Below are 23,766 nucleotides of genomic sequence, written 5' to 3' on the forward strand. Positions count from 1 at the left end.
TGAGTAAAGAAACTAGTATTTTAAACAATGTAAGATTCAATTTTTATTCTTAACTGTAGCATATAACAGCAAGCTTCCCCAGGCTACATCAACCCATACTGGTGTTATTACACCTGGTGTTACCTTTCCCTTTTAAAAAATGCAGGAAACACTGCTGCTTTGAAATTGAAGTTAGCGATTAGTCTACCAGCTTGTGACTATTCAGTGCACCCCTACTACAGACAGCTCAGTACAAGAGCTTAGAGTGTTTCCTTTGTGTCCATTAAAGACCAAAACTCTTTAGATGTTCACCACAGACACACAGTAATCTCTTTTTGTATCAATTTATTATTCCAATTTGCATTATGTAGCCGCAAACAATTACCATGTAAAAAAAGCCTACCTCAATCAGAGAGAGGTGTTACAAACAAGAGCTGCAATTAATGCAACAGAACAGAGAAAGAATGACCACGACACAGCTCAATGCTGCGGCTCTGTTTCTATGCTGGCTGCAGCAAAGGTACATTAACAAACAAGAAGAAGAGGTGGGATTTATTTAACATGAGAGAGAGTTACAAAGAGGCAGGTGCAGCCAGATCTAATTAGCAGATACAACAAAATGAATAAACAGGAACTGGAGACGGAGCGAGAAGGGGAATAATTAAAACAATATCAGCGGCAAATGCAACAAAGGAGATTCCACATTTAAAAGGTCTGAAGCAGGTGCAAATGTAAGAGATGAAGGGATAGAGAGAGAAAGAGCACAAAAGAGTAAAGAGAGGAACCAAAGGGGGCCTCCGTGTGGAGCGTTCATCATTTTTCGATAAACATGTCCTTTCCTGGTTTCTCCTAGAAGAATCCTAGATGCTTTCCGTCTATGTGTCTTAATTCCATGAAAATCCTCTGCCAGTTCTGTACTTCAATCACACAGAACAGGTGGGGCCAAGATGGAAGGTTACTCAGTATATCCCCCATGGGGGATGCATAATAAGGGCTAGGGTTATTTGGAGCAGAAATCATTTAGAATCTAGCCTTAATTGTTTTAGTGACAGTTATACTGACATTCATCAAAAGGTGTGACTCCAAAGGTGGTGCTGGTAGAGTATATAGTGCAGATAGCAGGAAGGAGTGCTTAATTTGTGCCTAAAAGTTATGAAAGTACAGTTATGAAAGTACTTTTTTATTTATTTTTTATTTTTTTTATTTAGTAGTCACCAATTGTTTTGATCATTTTCTCCCCCATCTTTTTTTTAGGCTCAGCTCACCACTACCACCCCCGCACTGACCTGGGAGCAGTGAAGACAAACACAAACAGCTTCCTCAGATCTACATCGCCGGAGGACAACACAACTCTGGGCAGTTTACAGGCAAGCCCGCAGGCGCCTGGCCAGACCATAGGAGTCACTGGTGCACGGTGAGCCGAGGACACCCTAGCCGATCTAATGCCGGGCTTACACTGCACGATATTTGCTGATCGCCGACGAGCTGAGGAGTCGGCGACTAATTTCTTTAAATCGGGGACAAAATGACGTTGTCGGGGACAAAATGGTCGATAAATGTGAGAGGGTCTACGATGCCCCGTTAATGGCTTCTGCAATCTCCCAATGCTCTTACGACATCCCGACAAATTCCTAACATGTCAGAAAACTTTAGTCCATAACAAAGCAATTCGTGAAATGTGTGAGGGGCTACGGACCGATTTCTTGACGAATGCTGCCAGCAGCCAATAGAAAAAGCTAGCAACAATTGCAACGAAGAGAAAGGTTGTGCCCTGCAAGATGTGGAGCATCAAAATTGTAGAAAGGATGGTGCGATGTGGTAGGAACACCCGTGGCTCTTTGACATAATTGACATTTCCTATCATGATCGCTCATTGAAGGAACAAAGATGGAGGGAAATTGCTTTGGAACTTCAGGTACTTAAGTAAATAATTGTTATAACTTGTTAACGCCGAAGCAGATACAGTGTGTGCTCTCATGGCAATCAATTTCTACAGTCACTCGTATTATTAGATATCCTGTTCAAACTCCTACTGTAGGCTATGTTTGTATTGCTAATTTAATCCAAATACGAGGAGGAGGGGTGCGCGTCTGTGTGTGTGAGAAATAGAGAGAATGTACATTAAGTTGTTGCATATTTAAACCTATAACAAAGCCTATTAAAACTGTATTCAAAACCGCAATACTTGCTCGTAGTTTAAAAGTCTTCAAATTATTCATCAGAATTTGGTAGATTATGAAGATTGCTTGATGGACAATCTCCCACACCAATCTTTTAATCTAATAAATATTTTGTACTACGAGCGAGTGTTGCGCTTTTTGAACAGATTAGATTTTATTATTTTGGATGCACCTTGACTCGAGTTGGTTCACAGCACAGATGTCAAGGAAATTAATATTGACATTGCTATAATGTTATAACTGTTATAAACGTTTTGTTTTTTTATCGCAATATTGAACATTTGTGCAGTCTATGGCCCTGAAGTATAAATTCTCATACTGGAATTTGCAGAGTATGAAATTAGCAATATCCACAGTCCTATTAAACCAATTGCGTGGCCAAATGGATCTTCTCCGTCTTTTCTTCTTTTTTTCTGTGCAAAACAATGCACAAACAACAGCGATCACCCTCTCACTTGAGTCCACTATTCTCCCGAATGACGTGTACGATTCTGCAATGAAAATAGGTGCAGTCCGCGACAAGATATCTCGGGTAGTTTGTGTAGCTTGCAATCCCCAATCTACAGTGAGAAATCGTAGCTCAATCAGTAAGTGTGAGTGGCGCTGCGTCTCCCGATTGCAAAAATCATGCAGTGTAAACCCGACTTAATACTAGTACATACAATACTCTTTCAAATTCACGTGCATCATTTTGAATGTGCAAGTCTTAAAAAAGGTATTACTGTCATTGCTTGCGCCCCAGCACCTCTTTATTTACAAATTAAGCACTGGCAGAAAGGAGTTAGGGGAGAGAAGTCAAAGGATGACCTAAAGATGCTTGAATTTATTTCTTACCTCAGACAAGACTTTTACTCCAGAAAGAGTCTGCAATACTGTCTAAATATAGTTTAAATACAGGGAATTATGCCAAAAAACACACATTTTTTATTTATATCTACAGTTTTATGAACAATCCCATGTTTTAGTTGATATACAGGTTATAAAAAAAAAATCAAATATGATTATAAATAAAGTATTCATATAATAACAGTGACTTAGTTTAGGAATATGAAACTGCAACTACGAACTTGTTATGTATAAAATAAATCTATTTCCTACCTCCCCCACGCCAGTCTGTATGATCTTCAGTCCAGTCTCTGATTCCAAAAAGGTCTTCTCAGCCACTGACAAGAAGACAGAAACACAGTCAAAACAATGATACAGCCATTTACACTCACATTACTGTGCACCCTAAGCAATCCATGTATGGTAACTCATGCAAACTTGATGTCAGCCACATAACTAGTTGAGATGGACATGAACTGCACTGAATTACAAACCCAACAACTGGGAAACAATTCACAGATATTGCCCACATATAAATACTGAAGATGTCAGTCCTCCTGGGTTACAGCAGTGAAGTGACACTTACATTGGCTTGACTCAATTTGGGAGAAAATGGAGGTCAATTCCTGACTGTATGTGACTGCATGTTTATAAAAACTGTGACAGAAATACAATATTTACTGGTTGTAAATCTACCTCCCGACCTGTGAGGGTGCTAAGCAACGAGAACAGAGTTCTTTGGATGGGCTAGTCTGACAGTTCATTTCCAGGGTCAGGAAGTTGGCTAGTCTGGAAGAAGGTGAGACTCTGTTGAAAGAACGTATTGACCCGGAAGAGAAACGACGTGGCAGCCGCAGATTGGGGAGGCAGTTGCACTCCTTTACCAAGGGGTCATGCGTGACAGCATAACAGAGGACAGAGAATCATAATCTGTTCCTTCGCATTGGTTTAAAGAGAGAACCGAGAAGGACTGAGAGCAAACTAGTGAAATGCAAAAATAACAAGTATCTTGAGTGTTGTCTGTGTAATAATCGTCTTGTTTGTACACTAGATGGCTAACACATATCCAGAGCTGTTACCAAGGGCAAGCACTAAAGCCGGAACATCACTGCACCATTGTCACTATAAACTAAACTGTATCACCCACCAGGAGCACTACTGCACTCACCCAGGGCTGGTGACAGTGTACGTATTATTGTGGGGTGTATACGTGTGGTTTTCATTATTGTTTGGGTATGCAAAACCCGTTATTGTTTTTGTTACCAGACCAGGGATTACAAAAATAAAATACCCCTTTCCAAACCGGATTACAGTCTTTCATTCCTGCACTGCATCACCTCTGCACCTGTATCCACTCGACTTTCTTGTCACAGAACATAAGAAAATAAGAACATTTACGAAATGAGAGGAGGCCATTCGACCATCTAAACACGTCTAGTTCCTAGTAGCTGATTGCTCTCAAAACTAATTTACCAAGGGGTAATGCTTGACAGCATATAAGGGGGACAGAGAATCATAATCTCCTCCTTGCATTGGTTTGCAGTGAGTTAAATCAAGGACAGTAAAAGTGTGTTGTTATTGAAAACTATGAGTGTTGTGTTTTTATTTGTTTGTAATTGTCTCGTCTTGTCTTGCACGTTACCAGATAGTTAACACAGTTCCAGAGCTGTCGCCAGGGGCCAGCTCGAAACCGGACAACACTGCACCTTTGTCACAAATAAAACTGTATTTGCACCACTAGCACTAATTCATGCACAAACTTGTGTATGTGTTTTGTGTTTTGTGTGGGTATATAATAAAACAGGATTATTATTTGCGGGGCAACACAGGGATTATAAATGAAGTAATACATGTAGCTGTATTACTCAGCTCCATTATTATTTACTGTTTGTTTTGCTGACTTAAAAATAATAAAACAAACCTTTTCAAAATTGCCAGATTGGCCAAAATCTATCAGATATGGATCCCACCTGTGACAGGTGCAAACAAGAGTTTGTTTTAAAAATATGGGTCACAATTTTAAACATCACTTAGGTGGGTCACTGGGTAAAAAGAGTGAGCTATTATATTGTTATTATTATTATATTATATTGCTTTGCAGTTTGCATTAATAGTCTCCAGGCTTTATAAGAGGATAACTCTCTCCTTCATAACTCTATGACTCACTAGGCCCCTGTTCAGGACATGTGTGTTTACTGTACATGTTTATTTTTGCTAATATGATTCCCTGTTAAGGTCTGTATTCCTGCTGATACCTCGGCAGCATGATGGTCAGGCCTGCTCATCAAAATCTACATCCTAAAATACAGATCTGAATCTGGCTCTATTTTTAATGGCTGACCGCTGGCAAACAGCAAGTTAATTACCCTGGTCTCCTGGGAAGATGCCCCCAAAGGGGAGCCAGGCAAATGTCATCCACTGCTCTCCTCCAACACACAATCACAGCAGAGACATCACACTTAGCATTCACTAGACTGACAGCAACCATTACCAATATATTTTACACAATAAATACAGCCTATCAAGCCAAAGTGGAACTAGGCATGGGGAACAAAGTATGCCAGCCTTCTGCATCTCATGAAAAATATGTCTTTCTTTAAAGTATATAGAGCTAGCAAAATAGTCTCTGACGTTCCCATGGTGGGGGATGGGAAACTGGTAGGGGTTGCTTCTTATTGAGCAATAGCGAACCCTGCCAGCCAGATAGCATGGATAAAAAGCAGGGCTGATCTCTGGTCTCCAGGATCGGTAGCCTGCCCATCTGTGCTCTGGATTGCTCAGCACAAAAGCGATTCTGGCTTTAGGATTGTGAGATCGGAGGATGCTCACACGCCCTCTGAACGTCTGTGCTGTGTGGGGACTCGCTGCACTGAGGAGAAAAAAACATTAAATTGGGGGAAAATAAATAAAAACAATAATTGGTCACTCTAAATTAAAATAAATAAATAAATAGGAAGCATTCTAAATGTACTGATTTGCTTTAAAAGACTGCTTTCCTTCATGCGACCAGAAGTGTAGCATTGTAGAATTGAAACGTGTGCATGTTTCAAATAGCAAAATGATGGCACTACATATTAGTTAAGATTTAGTGGAATTATTTTGTTAGCTCTACATACTTTAAATATCATTCTCCACTGGCTACATAAGTCTCAAATATGTAGTTTTAAAAGAAACACATATAATAGCAAACATGTATTTTCATTTTAAAACATATGTGGTACTACTTTATGTTAAAGGAAGTTTCAGTTTTCTCCAGTTTTCTTAAAATTTTCACAGGAAATATTTTATGCTTGAACTTCTCGGTCATTTCAAGGATTATATAAATAAGGATATTCCTTTCTATCTCCCATGATTCAGTTTGCATAAACAGTGCAGGCACCATTTTTGGAGCCCACTCAGTACTGAAACACATTGTGGCGATGGTGTGTTGTGCAGCGCCAGGCTGTTCAAAGAGGGACAGACAGCTGCCAAAAGAAACTAAGATGTAGGGAATGGGTCAGGAGGATCAAGATAGCAGGATCAGATAGAGTGAAGCTCTGGACATCAGTATCGGTTTAACTGCTTACTGAACATTTATTTCCATCCAAATAGAGATACCGGTACCTTCCCACATGATTAAAAAAGGTATTCCCCCCTAGTTTTCAATAACAATCCAGGTAATAACTCCCAAGCCGCTGAAACCAGATATAAGATGTTACAAGCATCAACAATTTACACAAAGCCTCCACTAGTGTTTTCCATTACTACTTTGACTGTTATTAATACAGCTTAGTTTGGGTGAGAAGAAAACAAGGTTGTCATTTAGCAATGTTTAATTCACATTGATCAGAATCTTCAAAAACTTGTGATCATAACAACTCAAAGTAAACTATACAAATCAAACAAGATCACTCCATCAGCTATTAACAAAATGTTGTAAATTTCAACCTTTTAATAAGATTCCAATTGAGGAATGGCTAAATCAAAACATCTCGGAAAATACAAGCAACCCTGAGATGTCTACAGTAGCTGTTAGTAGTACAGAGAGAAGTACTGTCGGACAAACTAAACCAGTTTCTTCATCAAGATCTTCCAAAGGCTAATTATAATAAAAACTGAACTAAAAAGCTGCTAAAACACACAAAAATTGCAATAAAAACATATATAATACTCTTTCAGCAATATCCCTACTCTAAAAAGACAGACATGGAGAAAACCAGGGGTTCTCAACCTTTTTTGAATCAAGCCCCACCTTAGCGTCAATAATAAATCACACGCTCATAGTGAATTATTCACTAAAATTCCAGTGCATCTTATCCTGTGCACAGATGTCATCCTGTGCATAGAAAACCACAGGTAATTCCAATGTTAAAAACCAAAAAAAAAACACTACACATACCGGTTACCTTTTGAAAAATAGATCATCCTATTATCTTCACTCCTTCTTTTCATTTTGAGGAACTTAATACTAGAAAATATTACCGGAATCACTACAAACTTTTAAAGACACACATTTCTCCAGCTGCACTTTTGCTTTGAGTAATAGGCTGCTATTAGCCAGTACATCACCAAAGATGACACACTGAGGACAAGGTTCACCTGCAGAGCCAACAGAGGAAATCCAATTTCCAAGTAACCTTCTTCATAGTTACAAAGTTTTTGTTCTTAGACGATGATGCACCTGCACAAACCAATTCATTATGCCTTGAACAAGGGTGCAATGCGGTGGGAACTGAACTGTCACTGAGTCTGAAACACAAATTCGACCATGACTGTGTCTCTGCTATAAAGCACGGTTTCCCAGACTAAATGAGTACCGTTATCATAGGCAAAATAAAGAACTCGTATCAAATATCTTATCACAATTGTTTCTTAAGAATTATCTAAAGATGTCATTGTGACATGCATTCATACAATATCCACCAGTGTTTGTATCCTATTATAAAGAGTTTTCCAAAAAAGAAAAACACACCCGACAGTCATTTCACCATGAAATGCATTTAATGTGAGGACAAGCTGATGCACAGTGACTAAATGTGATTGCAAGTGACAGGCCTCCAGGGTATTTAACAGCAGCCAGAAATCCACAGGCAGGCGGCCAGAGAGAAACTGACGGACAAGAGTGTGAGACAGATGAAGAGATAGGGAAGCAGGAGGGAGTGGAATGGAAAAGAGCTGAGAGAGACAGGGAAGGGAGAAACCGGTGTGAGAGGGAGTGGAGGCGACTGGACATACAGAAAAGGGTGAGAGGGGAGGAGTGGAAAGGGAAATGGGAACGAGACAGAATGGTGAATTGGAACAAAAAGTACAAATAAAACTAAACATTTTATTAACAAAGCATCCTCTGGGGCATAATTTAAAGGGAATGGCATATCAAATCAAATGTTTAATTTTTGCTGGGTACCACCTCTAGTGGAACTATTGAGAATCATAGAATACTGCGTTGTACTATAAAGACACTTGGGTCAATATAGTCATTTTTTATTTTCAAAGAGGCACGCCACAGTTACACGAGTTGTAATTGAAGGGGATAAATTAGTTGTATTGGACAATGAAAAATGTTGTTGTTACCATGGTTATATTTTCATGGAATGGTTGTAGTAGTTTAATGTTCCTTGACTAAAACATGGTGCCAGTTACAAGCCATAGTAAAGAGCTTCTGTAGTCCATGAACAGTTTCTCCGGCACACTTCCCTTTCATAGCCGCTGAGCCCCCTGCCTCTAACCTTCATCAATTCTTTTTGTAATTCAGATGAGCTTTTAACATCACAGGAGAGTCAAAGGTTCCCATTAATATTTCATCTTCTGCACCCTGTTACTGCCATGTAGGCTTTCGGAATAAAGAACCTGGACTCTCAATTAACATCATTGCTCTTGACTGAGACAAAAAAAGAATGCCCCTGAATCCTTAAAAGGATCTTGGATATAACGCTGCACACATGTACTGTACAGGGGTGGACAGAAAACAACTGCTGCATGCAGCACATACTTCTGTGCTAATGAGCTGTCCCTTGCATGACTGATTAATATGTTAGGCAAACTGAATAATGATTGCCAGTCAGTTTCAATCACATATAATACTGTTACCAGTGCAAAAAGATGAAATTATTACACATCTTTATGGTTCGCTATTAGCAGGTTAGACATGACCTAGGTACTTATTGGAGAATTGTCCGATAGGGCAGGAAATTATGTATGAATGATATCCACAATGTGCTCAGAGCATTGTTAATCTCTGCTGCTGACCAGAAGTAAAAGGACATTTTCACATTAAGTGGCAAAGCCTCAGAAACTTGTATTATTAAGAGCTTTCATGATTTTTCAATGAAGAACCCGAATCAGTTCAATACAAACGTATTCCTCTAAAAGCTGAGTTATACATATTGGAATTGAGGGCACTCCTAAAAAAATAAACACAGAAAAAGCTCTACTTCTACACAGGAGCTCTCTCTGAATCTGTAACATTAGTGCATCACACACTGTTTTATGAGATCCGTAACAATGCACAATCCAGGCACAGATAGGAGACCAGACAACAACACAGTGTTGTAACCGCTGCACAAAACAGCCAGGGTTACATGCAGGTGCAGTTTTAGACTGGGCTCACAATCAACGATAGTGCACCACAAAACCCTGTCCAAAATGTGAAAATACCACAGTTTACAGTTAGTCTTGCTGACTATTTCATACAAATACATTCAAAAGGCTGACTTTTCCATTCCAGTATTTTTGGTTTGTAACATGTGATATGCAAACATGTTACAAACATGTTACAAACTATGTGAACGTTCAAAGAGGAAAACAAGCAATTGAATACTGTGGATTTGGAGAATGACAGATCCAGTTTTCTACTTAATCCACAGTTTACTTTCACTATTCCACATATTTTTTGTCCAGTCCAGAGTCCTCTGTGTTCTGGGTCACGAATCCACTTTTTTTTTTTTTAATTGAAAAATGTATTTATTCAAAAGATCAAAGGGTGATGTTACAGGATTGTTTAATGACATTGTTTAAAAGATGGCACTCACACTAAACAAATGAATGTACAGTTTGACCATAAAATATGCAAAATTGCAGGGGCTACATAGGGTTCAATACACATAGCAATAGACAAGATCATTTCTGCAAATAAACCCTGTGGTGTTGTAGTTTACAACTTAGTGAATGACTTATTTTTGTCAAAATTCCCATCTTATAGATCCTTGCTGGAAGTCAATTTGGCTGTGGTGCCATGTCTGGTAATGGTTACTCATGGTAAATCAGGGCTGACAAAGTGGTGTAAACATGATCAACTCTCTGGGCAGCAGGCTAACAAAACCCGGAATTACAATAAGCTCCCAATATAACACAAGCTATTTATTGTACAGCTGCAACAGAGATAATACACTCTTAATCAGCGTTTCTCAAACTTTTTGGGCCACTCCCCACTTCCTCTTGTCTATGGTACTTGATGCGTCTCGTCCCGTCCCAACACACATACACACAACACACACACACATGTAAATATTCTGTTAAAAAAATTCCAACATGTCTGCGGCTCCTCTCTATGTCACTGCTGTCTTTTTGGTTTGTTTTTGTTTTGCACGAACCAGCCACCAATCCATCGTAATAAGAGCAAACTTAACACTGCAAATCACAGTTTATCGATTGTGACCAACGCTTACTACGTAGTAAGCTGATAAACAACATACATTACCAGATGGCAGCCGACTTCATCCAAAAATATGCAAGCTTTAAAGGCACCAGTCAGATGCACAGCGTAAATATAAACTATAAACTTTGACATGCTTGGAGACAGATTCGTTTTAAGTTAATATATACCGTATAACAGGAAATTGGTTAATTGATGGTATTAAATTCAGCACGTTCTGGTCGCATCATCAATTCCACATTTTTTAAATCCATTGATGGAAATGTCTGGCCTCGAGCAGCTTGTTAATTATTCCTGGCATTTTAACAAACACACTCAAGGAGAGATAATGTGTGTGTGTGTGTGTGTGTGTGTGTGTGTGTGTGTGTGTGTGCGTGTGTGTGTGCGTGTGTGCGTGTGTGTGCATGCATCATGTGTCCAGGCAATCGAATTCAATGGTGCTCGTTCCCCAGTAACACTTTCTCTCATCCACCCTCACCCTGTGCCAACTACACACACAAGAGAGACACTGCTGTGAGCAGACCTCACGCTGGGGTAATTAACCCTCATCTCTTTTCTTTCCATTGTCAATGTGTATGTCTTTGAAGAAAGGATTGTGCAAATGAGCTGTGTTCTGTTAATGAGCAGGGAAGAAAAAAGCTTCTGAGCAAATTAACTGGAAAGCTTTAGGAAAAGCAAATGCTTTGTGAGGTCTGGTGGCACAGCAGCTTGCAAGATGGACTCCAACACAAAAATTGTAGTGATTGTAGCTAAAATAATTCCAGAACTCTTAGCTGTGATGCACTTTCACTCACTATAGTCTCTAAGGTGTAGATTGGCTGCTCCTAACTCAAAGCTACAAGGTCAAGCCCCCTCTGCATCTGATCAACGTAGCAGCCCTTTCGCTCTCTCCAGTCCCAGGTGAACGCAGGGTGACGGGCACTTTTCAATAGTTTGGCAAGTTGATTTTTTAAGACAGGTTGTTTTAATGGTCTATCTTACTATTTGAGCAGCTTTGTGCTAGCAGCAGTCTCTTACCAGCTTTGTTGGCTACGTCGTCCACGCTCATGTTCTGGTTGTTCTGCCTGATGCGGAAGGTCAGAGCTGGACCCACAACGCTGTAAAAACAGGGGGAGGGGTTTCATGAACAAGGTGCAATCACAATTCAAACACACTCCATTCTCAGGCATGACTTATAATCTGCAACAAAAACTCACAAAGCTGATGCAGTAGCTGAATATTTTTAAACCTCTTTTACTGTTTGTTTTATAAAAAAGTTTATATTCATTTATATTTTGTTTTGCTGTTTTTTTCTTCACTATAATTTTTTCCATCTTAAACTGACACACTTTATCTAAATGTCCTTAACTCCTCACACTATACATTATTAGTGTTACACGTTTCTGGTTTATTCCAAATTTTACTGAAAAATTACAGGATTTTTTTTTTTTTTTTTTTTTTTTAAACTAGACATCGGTTTTTACTGATTTGTACCGACTTTTTGTCTATTATTCAATATTTCCCCAGTACTATTTTCTAGGAAATACACAATATTTTGATTAAAATGCTGTTTTATTTTGACTCTAACATTGTAATAAGCAGCCCTACCCTAGGAATATAACAGAAGTTTAGACGTCAGAGGATCAAATAACGTTCACAAACACATTATCATCTGATTATGTTGGCCAATCAAAGTCTGATTATTGTTTCAATTGCTGGGCATAGTAACTACTAGCTTGATCAAAAACGAAATTGAAATACACGAAAATATATTATTTTTAGTGGATGAGGAATGGGGAGAAAACGTAAATCAGTTTATGAATAGTCAAAAGAAAACAAATGTTTTGAAACATACAAAAATCCAAAATAGCAAAAGTGGGTCAGATGAGCCAGAGGATGCATAGTGTTGCAAATACTGCTGCACTGAGGTACATAATTAAATAGAACTATACTTTTGATAAGTATCTTTCACACCACAGGCGATGTAGGAGCGGCACCAGGGCACTGGTGCGACGCGAAATAAATATGATTGAATCCTATTTTGTGCATCAACTATGCCATTGAGCAATTAATGAGAACAGCTGCAATGCACGTGGTCCAGCAGAGTGAAGCATTATCCAAAATGACGGAGGAAACAGTAATACTTGATTATGAAAAATACCTGGAGCTTTATGACAAAGGACATCACAATTATAAAGATACATCTTTGAAAGATAATATATGGGAGTCCATTTCGAAGGAACTGGATAAGCCTGGTGTGTATGATTTATTGCCATATATGTTGAAATACCGTCAGAAAAGACACTCACAATTTCCATATCATGTTGACCAATATGTACCCGTCTTGATCACAGTTTTGTCATTAGCAATTTTGAACAGTTTTCAAACCTGTCGCATTGCCTCTTTCACTTCTGGTGTGTATGGTCATGTCGCTGCGAAAGTGTCTTGTCGACAATTAAAAAATCAGATCTCGTCAACTTTAACACAGACAATCTTAATCTTAAATATCTGACAGAAAATGGCGATGCTTTAGTTGATAAAGTTATGAAACGCATTGCCGGAAATGTCCAGTGTGGTTTTTGACGCGTCTCCCGATGGCTTGCACCGCCCAGTTCTGTCAATTTTCTTTTCTTTTTATGATTTCAAGCTGAATAAACCTGGCTTGTTTTGCGCTGATGTCATGTTCATACGTTCTGTAGATACTATTTCTGGCAGCACAGCGATTGTCCAAACAAGAGTTACTATCTTTGTGGGGACATTTTCTCAAATTCTGTTCCCACATTGATAGTAATACCTTCCCACAGACACACACTGTCTAAAACGGGTTTCGTTAAATCATATGCTAGTATACGTGTATTTTTCCTCAATTATGTAAAACACTGCTGTCTGACGTTACACTGCATTGACAGTACCATCTATCTGCGTTTGCTGTATTGTTTATTAATAAATAAATAAATAAATAAATAGATGAAAATTAAAAAAATCAGGATGCATTGAAATGCCTTTGGTAGTCCTGTCTGTACTTCTATTTTTGTTTAAACAATGTCTTCGTTGTCAATAACATTGTTGAGATTATTTGTTACCAAGAACCCAATTTGAAATGATATATACAGTATAATTCAGCTCTTGCACAAGACGCTAACACTGCCTTAAGGTTTCCCGTTGCTCATCAAGGGTGAATCCACATTCTTCTCTTTCTTTCTCTTCTTCAGAGCATCTTGCACCCGATCCACATTGCCTTCAGATTATATGCAAATTTAGCAGGACAATCTATGTTTTTCGTCCAAAAATCGAACCTGTTTCATTTTTTTTTTCGCAGTGAATTTTGCATGTGTGAAAGGTAGTATTCAATTCCATAGGTTAAATTTTTACCCTAGAAAACACAGCGAATAAACACTATAGTGTGAATAGCCCTTTAGGTTAATACTTGATATTTACTGGTGCATTGTATTGCATCGGATATCTGCAATATCACACCATGTATGTACTTTCTGCTCATTGTATACTTAAATAAAATAGTACAAATGTTTCCGAAAATGGCTCCATGTAAATTTACAGGAAAATGACCTTATTATAACAAAACAGCTTAATTGTGTTCATATAGAATACATGGAAAGTAAAATAGTGCTGTTTGTTTTACTTTAATTAGCTCACAATTGTACATCTATATTTGACTAATTAATGGCAGGAGTTTTTTTTCTTTTCTTTTAAATGTTTATTTGTATACAATCCATGACCAGTTGCTCTCCTGCTTATACTTATTTAAAAATATTGTGTATTCACAGGGCGAGGCAAGCCTGCAGGGGGAAGGCAGCAGCAGGGCTGGTAGGTGATGCAATTACACACAAAGACATAAGCCTGATATACGCTCCTTGCAAAGGAGCTGGCTCTTTTGTACAAAGGTATCGGCGCGATGCATTAGTGCGAGAGGTCCCGGGTTCTAGCCCACCCCCAGCCTGTGTGTGAATTGCCTCAACCTGCGTTAACCGAGATCACTGCAATATGTACATTCTAAATATAAATCCTTAAAACTAAGAAATCTGAAAATAAATCCTGAAACACATTTAAAGACATATTTATTTGAAAGTAACTAGCTAACAAAACAGTTCCATGCAAATCCATTCATTATACAGGTCTCAAACGTGCACTTCGAAAAAAACACATATTTTAGCCTACATCTATTTCCTTTACAGCATGATATCTAGTTCTAGGTTAAATAAATCTCTGTTTGCAAGCCATGCTCAGCCTGTCTTGCACTTCCTAAGTTATTTCACCTGGAGGATGAAATTGTCCCTACCCCTTCAATGGCTTCTTTCCTGTCAATAACAAACCACCAATCTACATGCTTTGACCTGGAAAACACTGCTGGGGTAAAATGAGCAAGGAGGTAAGGAAGTGATAGAATTCCTAGAAGGCAAGGCAAGCTTGTACCATAAACTCTTAGTGCGGTAAGTTATAAAGTTGTCTGTCCTCTAACAGAGATTACCTCCCAGGACACTGGAAAACAATTCACGTTGAAGTAATCATGTTGTTTCTGGTTAAAAACAAGCTGGACTGTCTGTGGCACTTGGGTCTGGAGCTGACAAACCGTCTCATTCCAGTTATCAGCTAGAACCTTGAATCTGCAGCTCCCCTTATGCACAGACAACAGCATCGCAGCATCTGCAATGTGTATTGCAAAAGAAGCGTGACATTTAATGTGCTTTCTATCTAATTGTACAAAATAATATCCGAATTAGTTCATTGATCCATTGTTACTAATTTTGATGGTTTTACCAAACTCTGTCATGGTATTATATATTATCCCTATTGTATCAGCCATTTTACTCATGATGATGGACTTAGGACAGAGAGTACGAGACACTTCTTCACACAGACTGGTGAGTGTATGGAATTGGCTACCTAGCCACGTTATTTATGGTGAATCATTGGCATCCTTTAGCCTCTCGTCAGTAGCAAAAATTGAGCTCACACAGAAAGACTTAATGGGGTGCGTGGGCAAATGAAATGAATGAAAGGGCTGCATGTGTGGCCCTAAACAGCTCAGGGGGCCACCAGACCCAACACATCTGTGACAAAGAGAGAAAGAATCTAAGCTGTAAATCTCACTCCTGACCAGAAAGGGCGCTGTGCAAGGTGAGCAGTATGCTTCCCCCGCAGACTGGTGGACTCGACAGTAGGCAGAAATTGGAAGTCGGTCAATTTGGCGGAAGCAAGTCAATTGTGATCGGCTAAAGGACAGAAGGCGACTGGACAAACCAGGACGCCGAGTTGATTGTAGGGGGGAGTTGGTTAGTACAAAGGGGATGCAGTTACATGAGTACGGCCCCTTATGCTGAGACGTTGTGATCAGCCGGAGTGTGTTTTGTTTGTTTTATCATGCAAAGGAATAAGGAGATCGGGAGCTGCAGCCACAGAGCCAGCTCACATCACGACTCACAGCACAGAACAGCAATGACACTCTCATCACTTCCACCTGGACCGCAGAGCAAAATTTCATGCACTGAGGATTGGGGTTATCAGAGTGTTGTTTGTGTCTGGGACTTCAAACCTGCTGTGTTTATGGATTCCCCTATACCATCGCTGGTATAGGGGTGACTTATTTTCTTTTTGTAAAATAACTTTTAATAAACACAGACAGTTTTTGGGAGTAATCCAGTGTATTTTGTATTATTTGTTATTCACTACTCACCACTGAATCCAAATTAACATGTATTTATACTAAAGTAATACAAAGATGACTACAAAAGATTTAGAAGTGACCATTTAGATGATTTAGATGTAGTCATCTTTGTATTACTTTAGTATAAATACATGTTAATTTGGATTCATATGTTGTTTTTTTCTGACTTTATGTGAACGAAAAGACACACATTTGCCCATTTTCCCATTGGAAATAGTGATATTTTGAAATATCACTGTCCTGGTCACAAAAGCAAAGTTTGTGGGGAATAATAGCCATGTTCTATACTTTTGAGGCATAAGCAATTAGGAAATAACACTTACTACCCAGGAACAAAATGTTTTTTTTGTTTTTGTTTTTTTTTTGTTACACAGAGTACCAATGTTTTTCTAAAAATACAATATCTTCAAGCTTTAATCTTCTTACAAAATAATTGCTTTTTTGGTTTACTTAATTTTAATAACAAGCGATACATATACAAAATGTAGTGAAAATCGTATTTTTGTGATCTCATTATTTGCAATGTTTTGTAAAATAATGGACTGGGTAAAGGAAAGACAATAATTTGTGTGTATATATATATATATATATATATATATATATATATATATATATATATATAGTTTAAGACACAGCGTGTGTTGTCCAAGCAATTTTAAATCTGTAAATAAATTATTATTATTATTATTATTATTATTATTATTATTATTATTATTATTATTATTATTATTATTTTAACATGGTTTTGTATAGTAAAGAGGTATAAACTGTCTGAATCACATAGATAAATAGAGAAGTGTGAACAACAAAGTCTGCTTGGGAAACACACCTAAAGAGGTGGCCAAATGCACAGAGTATGGTTCGCTGGTTAAACCTCAATGTGAACTACTGGTGGACTCGGTCCTTTTGCACATATGAAACAAACTAAACAAGGTAACTTGACTTGGAAGTAAACATTTTACTCATTTTCACTCGTTTAGTTTATAATCTGAAACAAGTACACCAAAAAACTAAATGTCTCTGGGAATTTACCAGACATCACGGGAAAACTGGGAACTGTCCCAGTTTTCAGCCAAAAAAAAGGTTGCCCCAGTCGAAAACAATAAAATTGTTAAATCATGCCAGTTCTGCTACTGTATTCACATTTTTTTATAGATCTGCAATAAATACACCCGATGTTTCATTTATAAATTATGACTGTTATTATATGTTATACAAAAAGTCAAAGCAGTTTTTCACTGTGGAAATCTGGTAACCCTAAACTACATGGACAATGTGAGAAACTAAAGCTGTGACAGAAATCTGGTTAGACACCAAAATTCAAGCCCAGCTGGACAACGCTAAGAAAAATATTAAAATATATTCTTTTCTCAGATGACTTTCTTTGTTTATGGTTAAACGGCTCACTTTCGCTGTGCTCCCCTCAGCAGCAGGTGTAGCGGCTGCTGACGTTGGCCCGGCATTTGCACTGCTAACTCTGAAGCTGGGGGAAGCTCCTCCCCTTCCGCTATGAAGACAGCAGTGGCTCCTCCCCCTTTGGCACTGGAGATGGCAACAGGTAGGCACTCGGACAGGCAGCACCTCCCTCTCTGGCAGGAAGGCAGCACCTCCCTCTCTGGCACTCAGACAGGCAGCACCTCTCTCTCTGGCAGGCAGGCAGCACCTCCCTCTCTGGCACTTGGACAGACAGCACCTCCCTCTCTGGTACTCGGACAGGCAGCACCTCCCTCTCTGGCAGGCAGGCAGCACCTCCCTCTCTGGCACTCGGACAGGCAGCACTTCCCTCTCTGGCACTTGGACAGGCAGGACCTCCCTCTCTGGCAGGCAGGCAGCACCTCCCTCTCTGGCAGGCAGGCAGCACCTCCCTCTCTGGCAGGCAGGCAGCACCTCCTTCTCTGGCACTCGGACAGGCATGACCTCCCTCTCTGGCACTCAGACAGGCACCTCCCTCTCTGGACAGGCAGCACCTCTCTCTCTGGCACCTCCCTCTCTGGCACTCGGACAGGCAGGACCTCCCTCTCTGGCACTCGGACAGGCATGACCTCCCTCTCTGGCACTCGGACAGGCAGGACCTCCCTCTCTGGCAGGCAGGCAGCACCTCCCTCTCTGGCACTCGGACAGGCAGCACCTCCTTCTCTGGCACTCGGACAGGCAGGACCTCCCTCTCTGGCACTCAGACAGGCATGACCTCCCTCTCTGGCACTCGGACAGGCAGGACCTCCCTCTCTGGCACTCGGACAGGCAGCACCTCCTTCTCTGGCACTCGGACAGGCAGCACCTCCTTTGCTCGCCTCCAAGAATGGCCGCTCGTCACCTTCTTCCTCTTTCAGGCAGGTGGCAACTCCGCTTCACTCTGAAGGGGGCAGCACACTGTAGGGTGCCTGAACTCTCAACAGTCAAGGCAGCATCATTGGTGGTTGTGTGATTGTATGGGCTTGTTTTTCTTCCTCAGGCACTGGCAACCATTGTATTGTAGAAGGATCAATGAATGCTGCAAAATATAAATACATTTTGCACTCTCATTTGTTACTCAGTGCTAGAAGGCTTCTTGGACGGAGGTTTGTATTCCAGCAGGTTAATAACCCTAAGCATTCTGCAAAGTCTACAAAGGAATTTCTGAAAAAAAAGAAAGATTACTGTTATGGATTGGCCTTCTCAGTCCCCAGATGTTCTGGATTGACTTGAAGTTGACTTGCAAAAAGAAAACCAAAGTCGACTGCAGAACTCAAAGCTGTACGTGCTGAAGAACGAGCAAACATATCTCTGGAAAAAATGCCAGGAACTGGTTTCAAAGTACAAAAAAAAGACTACAAGCTTTAAAGGAAGCAAAGGGTGGGCACAGAAAATACTAATGTAAGAGTGCCCGAATACATTTGTCAAAGTAAGAAATTAGTTTTTGCTTGTTATTTTGCATCTTATGGATGTTATGTAATAATTTGTTGTTTTATTATAAAGCTGAATCTCTAGTTTTTCTTTCAATAGAACAATTAGAAATGATAGAAATCACTTTCTCTGTGGTTTTTCTCTTTTTTAACTGCCCATACATTAAGGGCTTTCACCATGCCACAAGAACGAAACAAACAGCTTGTCAACAATGCAGAACTCGCAGTACTGCGTGTCGCAGTATGAAGATGCATTACCCAGGCTCAGTAAACACAGACACTATCTTTTCAATAAAAGCCTGTTTGCAGCAGACAAAAACAACAACATGTCTAAAAATGTGGTCAAGTAAAAAAAATTAAATAAAGAGAGCCGTCCCGATCCAGATCCCCATCAGACTTTTAGTCGCCACGCCACCCCCTCCTCCTCCCCCTCCCCTGCCCTTACTATACATGTTTATCCATTTCTATACATCTCCTTGCTCTCTCTGCTTTTCGGCAATATTGATTTTGTCTTCCAGACAGGGTATAGTACTGTGTTATTGCAAATATGAACAAATCATTTTGCCACTCATGGAAAGCGGAATGGAGTAAATGCACCCCCAAAAAAGACCATGTGTACTTTGAAAAAGGATTATTCCTGTTTCCCGAGTTGGGTGAGGACATGCTAAGTATCAAAATAAAGGTAAAGTGTAATCACATGTAAGGATATCTCACAATCGCCAAAGGGTCATGAGATATGTTCTAACTAGAAACACTGTTCCACATTTTTACAACAAGCTACTCATGTGGGATGCTGGCTTTTCACAATGAAACGAGTTTGATGGTCTCCACCGAGCATTCATTAGACAGCCAACCACATTACAAAACAGCACCACTGACATGGGTCTCAGAAAGGCAAAGGCTTGGATGGGCATGGAGATTTAACTGCTCCCTTGCCCCCTGCAAGGCTGTCATTCCAAGGCTTCAGGGATTTGTTTTTGGGGTCATTATCAGGCTTATATAGAGTAAGCAGTTTAAAATTTGTAAATATAATGAAGACTTGCTGGGATTTAAAAGGCTTCTTGGGCTCCAAAGAGAGGTCTAAAGGGTACTTATTGAATTAGGTAGCCCTTAATTGCCATACCTGATGTTGATAAAAGTGCTGGTGGTAAGGTGGATCCTCTCAGCCAGGGTTTCCAGTAACCTCACGCCATCAAATAGACTCAGGGGCCTGGCGAGACAAAGACAGGGAGACCACAGGGCTGCCTTAATGCTGGTTCATAATTCAGTCTTGCGACCATCATGAAACGGTCATTCAACATGACCAGACAGAGCTGAATAAAAAAAAAAAACAGCTGTGGCAACCAGTCTCCCTGGGATCAGCAGTCACACAACTACAGAGACTAGACGTCTTTCTCAGCGACAGTCGCACCACTGAAGTACAAAGCAGCCTTAGGGTGTGTCCACATGGCATTTCATACAAATAGTGTGTTGTATTCCTTTGGTCAGGATACATATGCTTGTTGTATACACTCATTAAACACAAGCATAAAGTTCAGTTCCATGTGTAGTTACACAAAGAAATGTTTAAGCTACACTCTAACCAAAAAAGTTGAGAGTAGGGTGTAAGTGGGGGTGGGGGAGCAGTTTGGAAACCAAAACCCTTACCAACCATGACTAACCTAGAGCTTTCAAACACTTCTTTCAGCTTCAACATTACAGACTGTAAGTATGAGACAGCAAATAAAGTAACATTCTGGGCAAATTCTTCATTTATAGTTTAACCTCAGAATGCTAGAGTTGTTGGTAATGGTTAAACACCAGAACATTAGTGAAATGAGATCATTCTCCACCTTGACAATACCTTTGTCCACAGTATGTGAAACTGACATTGTGATTTATTGATGTATGTATCGACAGGAGCCTACCTAAATCCCCATATTCTGATATTCTCGATAACTATAATATTATAACCAAGTTTCATCACAACTTGATCAGTGGTTCTAGATGTATGTAAGAATGTAGGTGTCATAGAGGGACAGACGAATAGACAGACAGAAAAACCTAAAGAAGAGAAAAATATTGGATAAGCGTTTGTCTTGATATACTGGGTTCATATATAACACACCGTAGAAAACAGGATCAGAGGACTGTTTCAGGTTTTTGTCTCTTGTTTCAGGTTTACAGTAAATTTTGCTATAGCGTCACATGTAGTTTTGAGTAATTTACCACGGGACTGTGGCACTGGATTTAATAAGGGATTTCTCAAATGGTAAATTGTTTTTGATTCAACCTGTTTGTTAAACTCATAAGTGTGTTCTTAAAACCCCTAACTAATATAGCTGTGCTCTCAAAACCTCTTACCAATATATCTGTGTTCTCAAAACCCCAAACCAATATATCTGTGCTCTCAGAACCCCTAACCAATACATCTGTGTTCTCAAAACCCCTAACCAATATGTTCTGATTTCGAAAACTTCCCAAGCAAACGCGGGCTCACACAAACAAGCAGGCTTTGTATGGTAGCTTTGGGAGGAAAAAATGATAAATGGTCTCTACTTAACCATCGGTGAATTATTATGTATTCCACCTCACAAAATCAATACGTAAAAAATGCAGTTGTGTCCAATTGGAACTTTATGTTAAAATAAAAAACTGAGTATAGGGTTAATTTTCATATAGATTAATTATCAGGAGGGGTTTATTTTTTTAATTTAGTAGTCAGCAATTCGTTTTTTGTTATTTTCTCCCCAATTTAGTAGTGTCCAATTATTTTGTTTAGCTCACCTCACCGCTACCACCCCTGCACTGTCTCGGAAGGGGCGAAGACGAACATGCGCTGTCCTCCGAAGCATGTGCCGTTAGCCACCTGTTTTTTTGCACAATGCAGGCTCATCATGCAGCCATCGGAGGACAACGCAGCCCTGGGCAGCTTAAAGGCAAGCCCACAGGGGCCTGACCAGGCCACAAAGACTGCTGGTGCGCGGTAAGCCGAGGACACCTAACCCTCCAGCCCCCCAGGCGGCACTCGGCCAATTGTGCGCCACCCCCTGGGAGCTCCCATCCTTGGTTGGCAAAGGAATAGGCTGTAGTCAAACTGGCGACCTAGAGACTATAGGGTGAGTGTTTTTACTGGATATGCCACTCAGAAGTTCCCTAATTTGAGAATTTAAAAAAGATGTAGAAAAGTTGTAAGCGTGGGTCTCTGGCTGGCGTAATAAAGACAACGTTAAAATAAGCTTTTGCATTAAGCCTTTTCTTAACTGACAGCATATCAATGTTTTACAGAAAACAATAACACAGAGAGCAGCAAGTACACCTCAATAATCAGAAACAAAAACAGCCTAACAACATCATGTTGGTTTATGTCAGTGATAACTCCATTTATAATAACTGTGTGGCTTCCAATACGGAATGCTTTATCTACAGTTATTGCACAGATATAGTTTCTTACCAAAAAGATAAAATAAGTAGCTTTTATTTGAAAATAAATAAGCAAATGAATAAAATTAAAATTAAATAGTGTGGAGCACATTAATAAGTGTGCTTCCTCCTTTGAATGAAATATTTCCTTGGCAGAGTTTGCAAATTTCATTCTCTTTTGCTTGGTAAAGAAATTCCACCCAATGCTTTGCTTGGATGCCATTGTTATATATATATATATATATATATATATATATATATATATATATATATATATATATATATATATATATATATATACACACACACACACACACACACACACACACACACACACACACACACACACACACACACACACACACACAAAACCAGAAGGACTTGCACTATTCGCTACCGGAGGAAATTTTGCCTTGACAAAGGCAGGTAACAGCAGCTTTCCCTTACTTCTGATTGGTGACAATGTAGCCGTACTCTTCTTTGTGGTGCGCTGGGATCCCTGTGGTCTCCACCCTCTGATCACTCTTATTCTCCACCTGGGGCACGCTGCTGGACTCCACACCTCCCTTGCTCTCTTTGTCCGGGCTGTCAGGGCTGCCTGTCAGGGGCCCAAGGGCAGGCTGGCCACTCGTGGTGTCCGGGGACTCTTGATCAGTCTGTTTCTCTGAAGGGTCAGTCTCCGTCTCACCCAGGTGCATCATGTGACCTTCTGTGACCATTTCCTGTGGAGGCAACGCAGAGACGCAAGGCAACAATGTCTGAGTAGATAATGTAATACTGCACTGCCACCACTGAACAGAACAGTAATGCATTAAAATCCCAGTCATTCAGCATAGTTAGTAAATTAAACATATTTAGGCTACCACTGAATTTGTGAGAAGGATTGCTCATTAAAACAATTGTCTCTTCAAGTACAGTGCCTATAGAAAGTCTATACTCTTTCAAATTTTTCACCTTTTGTTGCCTTATAGCCTGGAAATAAAATTCATTAAAATATGTTTTTTTCATTTATCTACACATCCTACCCCACAATTTCCAAGTGAAAAAAATATTCTAGAAATTTGTAAAAAATTAATTAAAAATAAAAACTGAAATAGCTTGGTTGGATAAGTGTCCACACCCCTCGTAATAGCAAGTTAAGTGGCCTTCATCTATGTTAAATTGTAGTGATTCACATGATTTCAGGATAAATTCAGCAGTTTCTAT

The 23,766-nt window shown here is 39.7% G+C and overlaps 1 protein-coding gene across 2 annotated transcripts in view; it reads right to left on the reverse strand.

Annotated features, from left to right (window-relative positions):
• ptprna (protein tyrosine phosphatase receptor type Na) overlaps positions 1–23,766 on the reverse strand; it is a 161,820-nt gene that overhangs the window by 57,627 nt on the left and 80,427 nt on the right. Inside the window, exons 9-12 of one of the 2 annotated variants that reach the window (XM_041263785.1) lie at positions 23,008–23,282; positions 20,282–20,368; positions 11,632–11,711; positions 3,258–3,322 (exon numbers count right to left, since the gene is read on the reverse strand). In XM_041263785.1, coding sequence (XP_041119719.1) covers positions 3,258–3,322; positions 11,632–11,711; positions 20,282–20,368; positions 23,008–23,282 — 507 coding nt within the window. The remainder of the gene's footprint in view (positions 1–3,257; positions 3,323–11,631; positions 11,712–20,281; positions 20,369–23,007; positions 23,283–23,766) is intronic. The other variant, XM_041263786.1, reaches the window with a different exon arrangement.

Source organism: Polyodon spathula, chromosome 11 (genome assembly GCF_017654505.1).
Source record: "Polyodon spathula isolate WHYD16114869_AA chromosome 11, ASM1765450v1, whole genome shotgun sequence".
NCBI classification, from domain to species: Eukaryota; Metazoa; Chordata; class Actinopteri; order Acipenseriformes; family Polyodontidae; genus Polyodon; species Polyodon spathula.